This window comes from Salvelinus sp. IW2-2015, linkage group LG13 (genome assembly GCF_002910315.2).
Source record: "Salvelinus sp. IW2-2015 linkage group LG13, ASM291031v2, whole genome shotgun sequence".
NCBI lineage: Eukaryota > Metazoa > Chordata > Actinopteri > Salmoniformes > Salmonidae > Salvelinus > Salvelinus sp. IW2-2015.
In genome coordinates this window covers 10,425,137-10,434,928 of record NC_036853.1, presented here as the reverse complement: position 1 = coordinate 10,434,928, position 9,792 = coordinate 10,425,137, and the positions used below count along the sequence as shown (strand labels likewise).

Here is a 9,792-nt window from a genome sequence, read left to right as displayed (position 1 = left end):
GAGGAAGCAGTAGTTATACAGGTCTGTGGATTACAAGTCTTGGTACTGCTGCATAAGGTCTTTTCTCTGCAGGATATACAATAAATCAAAGTAATACGTGAGTAATGTGTGTGTAATTGTCTTGTTTTGTATCAGGCATTACTCCTTCTTTCAGTAGCACATGTACGGGCAGAATATTACTGTTCTTCTTGTTGAGCTGTTAGAATGCTCATATGGATTTTATTCTTATCTGTTTCATAGTATTGATTTTTGACACAGACATTTCCTTATCTGTACTAAGATTACAGTCTGCCTGTCTGCTACTAGACATTTCCTTATTCGAGGCATCCCACCTACCTCAATGCCTACCTATGTGCACTTTTCTACTGTGAAAGTTTGTACATTGGAAATGTGTGCTTAATACATTTAGAAATTGGTATTATGTTCCAGATATAAGAATACATTATTATAATTATACAATGTAAACATAATAGTGTAAATATGTTTCTCACTCTGATCCAAATGGACACTATGAAAATGAGAGATTTTCTCTAACATTTTATTGGAAGCAGAAACACAGCAATGCGCACCCCTACACAAAACCCCAAAAATAAAAAAACCAGAATAAAACAAAATAGAAACATCTTCAGTATAAAAAAATCCTCTCATGCGAGTACTTTGTAACAGTCACACATCATCAGCAGTACATATATATATATTCACAAACCTCTGAAAATGTTTAAATAATATTAAGATAAATGTAGAAGACAATTGCCAAATATAACATCAAATAACGCGTGCTGGCGCAATACATGTTTTTTCCCATCATGCACTGCTTCCTATATACAGGGCTGGCATCACTGTGTGGTCGTGTTCGAAGATTGCAGTCGGCGACTGCAGACTGACTGATCTACATCACCATCCTAATCAGCTACTCATTATTATCTGTAGATCAGTCAATTGATGCTCTTGAACACGGCCAACGTGTCTACCTATGTGGGCGTGTCAGTGACAGTACCTGCGTGTCTGTACCATGCCTTCGTACCTGTCTGTACTACATACATGCAAACCTGAAAGGGTGCGATTTCCTATTTTACCTCAACACACAGACACTAAACGTCTGAAAGAGAATGGTTTCAGTGACCGAATATACTTGTATCATTGTCAACAGCAATAAATAAGATATTGTGCCATTCATTGCTACAGCTGCAMTACCAGTACGTTAGTACAGTTACAGTACAGCAGTCTGTGAGGCTGTGTATTCAGGGACTATAAACGTCTCATTAGATGACTAAGTAGCAGCATTATCACTTCATTCAKTGTAACTATTTCTATATACATTTTCCATATATCTCGTGTATATATGTCTGGTACAGAAGTACTATTTACAATACCCATGATGACCAGTATGTTGTCGATCCTCTCTACGCTGATTCTGTTGACACTCCTCTCCATGATGTTTAGCCATTGTCACCCGTTTCAAAACAGCATTTACAAGACTCAACGAAAGCACTCTGTGCTGATAATTACTTGCATTGTAAACATTATACGATTGCTCCAAACCGACTGATCTAGATAGAAACTGTACCGATTAGATAGACTCAAGTTGTACACATGTTTAAATAGGCGAACCACAATCAAAATCTGTGATATATATTAAGTGCTTTTCGGGGCTGGACCATCAGAGTAAGTTGTAATTGGTAAGGGCAGCTACTTGCAAAGAGTCTGAGCAGAGTCACTGATATCCTGTTGTTTAAATACCTGGGGCAGATGGACCAAAACCCAGGGGAGGGGAAGGAGTGTAGTGGGCTGTAGAGGGAAGGGAGGCAGTACAGTGGGCTGTAGAGGGAAGGGAGGCAGTACAGTGGGCTGTAGAGGGAAGGGAGTCAGTACAGTGGGCTGTTAGAGGGAGGGAGCAGTACAGTGGGCTGTAGAGGGAAGGGAGGCAGTACAGTGGGCTGTAGAGGGAAGGGAGTGCAGTACAGTGGGCTGTAGAGGGAAGGGAAGGCAGTACAGTGGGCTGTAGAGGGAAGGGAGGCAGTACAGTGGGCTGTTAGAGGGAAGGGAGGCAGTCAGTGGGCTGTAGAGGGAAGGGAGGCAGTACAGTGGGCTGTAGAGGGAAGGGAGGCAGTTACAGTGGGCTGTAGAGGGAAGGGAGGCAGTAACAGTGGGCTCGTAGAGGAAGGGGGCAGTACAGTGGGCTGTAGAGGGAAGGGAGGCAGTACAGTGGGCTGTAGAGGGAAGGGAGGCAGTACAGTGGCCGTAAGGGAAGGGAGGCAGTACAGTGGGCCGTAGAGGGAAGGGAGACAGTACAGTGGGCTGTAGAAGGGAGGGGGCAGCAAGTGGGCTGTAGAGGGAAGGGAGGCAGTACAGTGGGCTGTAGAGGGAAGGGAGGCAGTACAGTGGGCGTAGAGGGAAGGAGACAGTACAGTGGGCTGTAGAGGGAAGGGAGACAGTACAGTGGGCTGTAGAGGGAAGGGAGGCAGTACAGTGGGCTGTAGAGGGAAGGGAGACAGTACAGTGGGCTGTAGGGGAGGAGGCAGTACAGTGGGCTGTAGGGGAAGGGAGACAGTACAGTGGGCTGTGAGGGAAGGGAGGCAGTACAGTGGGCTGTAGGGGAAGGGAGGCAGTACAGTGGGCTGTAGAGGAAGGGAACAGTACAGTGGGCTGTAGAGGGAAGGGAGGCAGTACAGTGGGCTGTAGAGGAAGGGAGACAGTACAGTGGGCTGTAGGGGGAAAGGGAGGCAGTACAGTGGGCTGAGGGGAAGGAGACAGTACAGTGGGCTGTAGAGGGAAGGGAGGCAGTACAGTGGGCTGTAGGGCAAGGGAGGCAGTACAGTGGGCTGTAGGGGAAGGGAGCAGTAACAGTGGGCTGTAGGGGGAAGGGAGACAGTACAGTGGGCTGTAGAGGAAGGGAGACAGTACAGTGGGCTATAGAGGGAAGGGAGGCAGTACAGTGGGCTGTGAGGGAAGGGAGACAGTAACAGTGGGGCTGTAGAGGAAGGGAGACAGTACAGTGGGCTGTAGAGGGAAGGGAGGCACGTTAACAAGTGAGCTGTAAGAGGGAAGAGGAGGGGGAGATCAGAGAGACCTGTCATTACAATCACAGTCATAATATAAGCCAATCATGACATCACAGGAATACATACATTGCTCTTCTGCAGCCTCAACCTCCTCCAGGCAGTTTAATCAATAATAAAGGATTCAGGTGGAGGTCCTAGAATGGCACTAGATACAGCATGGTCACAATATGAGCTACTACACCTCCAATGGTTCCCTGTGCTGAATAGCCTTCCATGCTTTCCATGTGCTGCTTCTAAATGTGAGCGCCATGAACAAGACGGCAAGTGTTCACATACGCAGCCCTAGACACTGGTCCTGTTCCCACAAAGCTATCTCAGTCACCATCTATGGCAAGTCTCACTGGAGTGGGCAGGACTGGTACTRTAGCCCTTGTGACCAGACCCCGTGTGCACAAAACCAGGACCAGACAGCCTGGTAAGAGGCCATTTTAGGTAAATGTGGTCATGTCTAGGTTATGTGTGCCTGCCCCAGCAGAGGGGAAGAAAGAGACCGTGGGGGTCACGTGTGGCCTGACATCATCATTTGACAAGAGGTTGCTATGGCAACGCAAGCGGTAAGAAACATCTCTGTCTTTTGTCTCTAAATGCTCTCCTCCACTCTGACACATATCGATCAGAGAGGTTGAAGGAGAGAGAGGAGGTGGCTGTTTTCCAAGGCAAACGAATGGAGCTCTGTTCACACACGTAATGTTTTCCCATCAAACGAGCAATAAACCTTCCCAAAAATGTTTTACTTTCATTCCCCGAAGTCAAAGACACTTTTTCTCAAATTCTCAAAGAAACAAAATATACTATAGAATACGCATTCTTCTACTGTATTGTGTTCTCTCCTCTCAATGGCTTTCTGTGATTAACACATTTACACAAGCAGGGAACACTGGTGTCTACATGTCACTGGTGTAATATTATGACACACATAAACAGTATATACACACACTCACTCATTTCTTTCTCWCAAACACACACACACTGATGAATCACAGTGCTCCGAGGCTTGTCTTCATCAGGTTGCTCTCACTTTGTACTGAAGACAGACAACAKGTTTGACAGGACAAGGCATTTGAAGGTTTCAGGCAGTGCGCTCTGTAACAGGGTAGACAAACAGACTTATAAACACCGACACAGACAGGGACACGCTTTCAAGTTCAAAGTCTTCATATAGTCTTTAAATATATCATAAATTGACCGATAATATCTCTCTATATAATATATATAAACATTTCAATATTTATTTAGTCCAGCCTGCTCTCCTATAGAAAACTCCACAGGGGAATTAAAAAAGGTTCAAAAMTCATAGAAACACTATCATAAACCAGTCTGTGTAAACCTTACTCTTTGGAATGGATGAGRCCTAAAAGCCTGATGGTCTGCTGTACACAGTTGGTCCTGTTAAATTKTGCTCGGGGCTTGACTTGACATAACGTTATTGATTGATCCATTGGCACTAGTCTAGTCTAGATAAAGGAAGTGAAAGACTTTCAAGATCTTTATAAGATCTTGATCTCCTGGACCATTTAGATACCTATGCATGGAACTGGTCAAGATTGGCAGATTCTAGTTCAAATGTGTGATTGGAAGAGCACAAATAGACATGGCCCATGCTATGAGAAATGGAGAGAGGGACAGATAAAGAAGACAATATACTCTATGACTTAAAGGGATAGTTCAGGATTTTGGCAATGCAGCCCTTTATCTACTTYGTAAGAGTCAGATGAACTAGCGGACACCATTATGTCTCTGCGTCCCGTATGAAGGAAGTTAGAGGTAATTTCGTAAGCCACTTCTAACTAGTGTTAGTGCTAGGTTAGCACAAAGMCCTGAACTCTTCGCGCTGTCTCCTCGACTAGTTCCACCCGAGGAATTCAAGTCTTTTTGCTAAGCTATTTAGCATTGGCTCGCAAAACTACCTCTAGTTGCCTTCATACTGGACACAGAGACATACAAATGGTATCCACGAGTTCATCTGACTATGGGGAAGTAGATCAAATCCCGAACTATCCCTTTAAACTCTCTTTGTGTGTATGTGTTGTAGTAAGTTGGTCTGTTTTGTGAGGTTGTTGTGTTTATGAATATATGTATGCAAAATTAGACGATTCATTATATTCATAATAAAGATATCGGTGCTTTCAAGACAACCAGGGCAATGCCTGTAGATGGTATCACAAGTCCTCTTCAATAAGATGTATGAACAGTACTATAGTAAAGAACTGTTTCTCTGCGCTTCACCAACACTTGAAAATCAGGGCAGTGGTTTGGCTTGCAGTCAGTCCGCATAAAGACTTCCTAGCCTGTAGATGGCGCTGAGCGAATAAAGACTTCTCATCCTCGGCCCTCCTCGGGAGAGCGCTGATCTGACTTGAGCTTGACGAACTCCTTTGCCACGTCGTCGTTGTTGCGCTGGGACAGGATGCGGAGGACGGTGAGGCCCGTCTCGTCCATGTGGACCCTCTTTCCCAGGGGGAGCCAGCACGCTACGCTGCCCCTAGAGGACATGTCCTTCAACTGCATTACGGCTATGCCCACGGTAYGGTCCTCCCGGGCGAAGCAGTAGTCCTTCACACACACCTGCAGCTCGTAACACTCTGTGCCCACCTCGTTACTGAGGGCGCTGCAAGGAGAGAAGACAGAGACACACAGCTTAGAGTCAATGACACTGATTCCACCACTTTGGAATGTAGAGGTGTGATCAGGTAAATAGATGAAAAACTGACAGGATTCCCTCTTCCATATTCAACATGGTCACTTCCAATATGATGCCACCAAAATCGGCAGACGCTTTGTACCACTGAGGCCAGACTGTAGTACTCACTATGTGAACGTTTCGTTGTATTTGGGGGCGTAGCTGTTGTTCTTGGACTTGGTGGCGTACTTCCTCTTCTTGTCAGCTAGATGAGGACCAATGATGTAGATCTCCACGAAGGGACGGAACACCCCCGTGGTCTGCCACCTCAGGTCATTGGCTGCCACCACTGAGACAGAGAGGGAGAGGACAAAATAAATAGATACGGGAGGTAATTTATCAACAAGGTTTTAACACACCCCGTCCAACAAAGCCAAACAGACATTTTCTGTGGTATGAGTAACCTTCTGACAACAATTTTTAAGACATGGTAAAATGAAATATCTGACCGAATTGACTGGACACTGACCTTTGACGGTGACCTTGTGCTCTCCAGTGTTGGGGTGGGTGAAGATCTCCACGTGGATAGACACCTCTCCSACGGCGTCGTCCACACCAGAGCCTGACAGGGACAGGGGCACAAGTCACTCCTTTGTGGCCCAGAGTGGGGCCTCTTTCACTGCTGCAGGCAGGGCAACACTATAGCCAGAATATCTTCCCTTCAGCCCATACTCCCTCTGTACAATACAGTCATGATAGGCTGTATGCTTAAGTCTGGCAGATGTAACTGTGTCTGAGGGTGGGGGAAAAAACATATTTCATTGGGCTTGAGAGAAGTAGGCTTGTATGAGGGGACAATCAGAGAATGCAGCTATAAGTGGTTTGGGGTTGTAAAGAACTTTTCAGTTAACAGTTCCAGGAAAACTAAATATGAGAAGCATATGATGTTATTAAAGTTCTTCGGATAATTTCATGAAACCACTCATAGCTGCCCTGTGACTGCCTGCCCAGCCCCAGGGGGTAGGAGCCTTTCAGTTAGGATGCAGCGGTGATGGCAGTGGGAGACAGGTCAGAGGAGACTGGTAGTGAGAGAGGAGAGGGTTATCACAGTCCTCCTCTACTGCTGCTGGGCAGAGCAGAGTAGGCAAGTAACATGCTGAGATGGATCCAGTCAGATGGACAAACCCATTCCTTGCTGAACCCTTTACACAGAGCAAGCATGGCAACTAGAGGGACCTTGCTGTGGGAGCAGYCCAGCAGCCCAGTCACATTTATACTGAGGCAGKGTGCATACATGTCTACTCTGGAYGGGTTCTGACTTAGAATATGTGGACAACTACAAATACCTAGGTGTCTGGTTAGACTGTAAACTCTTCTTCCAGACTCACATTAAGCATCTCCAATCCAAAATTACATCTAGAATCGGCTTCCTATTTCGCAACAAAGCATCCTTCACTTATGCTGCCAAACATACCCTCGTAAAACTGACTATCCTACCGATCCTTGACTTCGGCAATGTCATTTACAAAATCGCCTCCAACACTCTACTCCGCAAATTGGAAGTAGTCTATCACAGTGCCATCCGTTTTGTTACTAAAACCCCATATACTACCCACCACTGCGACCTGTATGCTCTCGTTGGCTGGCCCTCACTACATATTCGTCGCCAAACCCACTGGCTCCAGGTCATCTATAAGTCTATGCTAGGTAATGCCCCGCCTTATCTCAGCTCACTGGTCACCATAGCAACACCCGCATAGCACGCGCATCAGCAGGTATATTTCACTGGTCACCCCCAAAGCCAACACTTACTTTGGCCGCCTTTCCTTCCAGCTCTCTGCTGCCAATGACTGGAACAAATTGCAAAAATCACTGAAGCTGGAGTCTTATATCTCCCTCTCTAACTTTAAACATCAGCTGTCAGAGCAGCTTACCGATCACTGTACCTGTACACAGCCAATCTGTAAATAGCACACCCAACTACCTCACCCCCATATTATTACTTACCCTCTTGCTCTTTTGCACTACAGTATCTCTACTTGCACATCATCATCTGCACATCCATCACTCCAGTGTTAATGCTAAATTGTCATTATTTCGCCTCTATGGCCTATTTATTGGCTTATCTCCCTACTCTTCTACATTTGCACACACTGTGCATATATTTGTTCTGTTGTGTTATTGACTGTACGTTTGTGTATGTGTAACTCTGTGTTGTTTGATTTTGTCGCACTGCTTTGCTTTATCTTGGCCAGGTCACAGTTGTAAATGAGAACTTGTTCTCAACTGGCCTACCTGGTTAAATAAAGGTGAAATAAATATAATGAAATAAAAATGTCTATAGAGTGCTCGTTATCTTGCGACGACAAGAGGAATTTTGCCCAGAAAGCCAACAGGATTTGAAGTGCACTTGACCAGGGAATGTGTGTACCTCTCCACACAACACAGGATAGCCTTGGGCCTGGGTTTGGGCTCTAGGGCTAGGGGTCCTTTGTTCCATGCTGATAGGCCTGGGGGGTGGTGAGCGTTAGGGGGATACATGCAGGGCCCTGTAGCGGGCTCCAGTCAGGCACGGACATCGTTTGTCTGGGAGGGAGGAGAGATGATGGTGGAAATTGTAGGTAGGTCGGTTGACTGACTTTCTTTCCCTAAAATGTGAGTTTGTAATGATTTATGTCTTAATCAGTGGTGACTGAAAAACGTTGGTGTGTCGTTGAGTTCTGTAGGAGTTCTGTCCAGGGGCATGATGGGACTGTCAGTGGGTGCAGCACAAAACGTTTTTATTTGGAATAAAAGCAAGCTAAACTGGTTATAATTAAACAGCTGCACAATACAGTACAAATTAGAGGGCTTCTTTATTGGAGAGCTGTGTGTGTCTAAATCTCTGAGGACGAGGAGACGTGAAATCAGACCCTCAGCAAGTCCCTCAGCTCTAATATACACTACCAGTCCAAAGTGTGGACCCACACACTCATTCAAGGGTTTTTCTTTATTTTTACATTGTAGAATAATAGTGAAGACATCAAAACAATGAAATAACACATATGGAATCATGTAGTAACCAAAAAAGTGTTAAACAAATCAAAATANCTCCAGTGTTAATGCTAAATTGTCATTATTTCGCCTCTATGGCCTATTTATTGGCTTATCTCCCTACTCTTCTACATTTGCACACACTGTGCATATATTTGTTCTGTTGTGTTATTGACTGTACGTTTGTGTATGTGTAACTCTGTGTTGTTTGATTTTGTCGCACTGCTTTGCTTTATCTTGGCCAGGTCACAGTTGTAAATGAGAACTTGTTCTCAACTGGCCTACCTGGTTAAATAAAGGTGAAATAAATATAATGAAATAAAAATGTCTATAGAGTGCTCGTTATCTTGCGACGACAAGAGGAATTTTGCCCAGAAAGCCAACAGGATTTGAAGTGCACTTGACCAGGGAATGTGTGTACCTCTCCACACAACACAGGATAGCCTTGGGCCTGGGTTTGGGCTCTAGGGCTAGGGGTCCTTTGTTCCATGCTGATAGGCCTGGGGGGTGGTGAGCGTTAGGGGGATACATGCAGGGCCCTGTAGCGGGCTCCAGTCAGGCACGGACATCGTTTGTCTGGGAGGGAGGAGAGATGATGGTGGAAATTGTAGGTAGGTCGGTTGACTGACTTTCTTTCCCTAAAATGTGAGTTTGTAATGATTTATGTCTTAATCAGTGGTGACTGAAAAACGTTGGTGTGTCGTTGAGTTCTGTAGGAGTTCTGTCCAGGGGCATGATGGGACTGTCAGTGGGTGCAGCACAAAACGTTTTTATTTGGAATAAAAGCAAGCTAAACTGGTTATAATTAAACAGCTGCACAATACAGTACAAATTAGAGGGCTTCTTTATTGGAGAGCTGTGTGTGTCTAAATCTCTGAGGACGAGGAGACGTGAAATCAGACCCTCAGCAAGTCCCTCAGCTCTAATATACACTACCAGTCCAAAGTGTGGACCCACACACTCATTCAAGGGTTTTTCTTTATTTTTACATTGTAGAATAATAGTGAAGACATCAAAACAATGAAATAACACATATGGAATCATGTAGTAACCAAAAAAGTGTTAAACAAATCAAAA

At 45.2% G+C, this 9,792-nt stretch overlaps 1 protein-coding gene across 1 annotated transcript in view; it reads right to left on the bottom strand.

Annotated features, from left to right (window-relative positions):
* Nucleotides 1–3,045: 3,045 nt before the first annotated feature.
* LOC111971827 (protein unc-13 homolog A-like) overlaps nucleotides 3,046–9,792 on the bottom strand; it is an 89,507-nt gene continuing 82,760 nt past the window's right edge. Inside the window, exons 40-42 of the mRNA XM_070446356.1 lie at nucleotides 6,212–6,304; nucleotides 5,872–6,031; nucleotides 3,046–5,670 (exon numbers count right to left, since the gene is read on the bottom strand). Coding sequence (XP_070302457.1) covers nucleotides 5,382–5,670; nucleotides 5,872–6,031; nucleotides 6,212–6,304 — 542 coding nt within the window. The 3' untranslated portion in view covers nucleotides 3,046–5,381. The remainder of the gene's footprint in view (nucleotides 5,671–5,871; nucleotides 6,032–6,211; nucleotides 6,305–9,792) is intronic.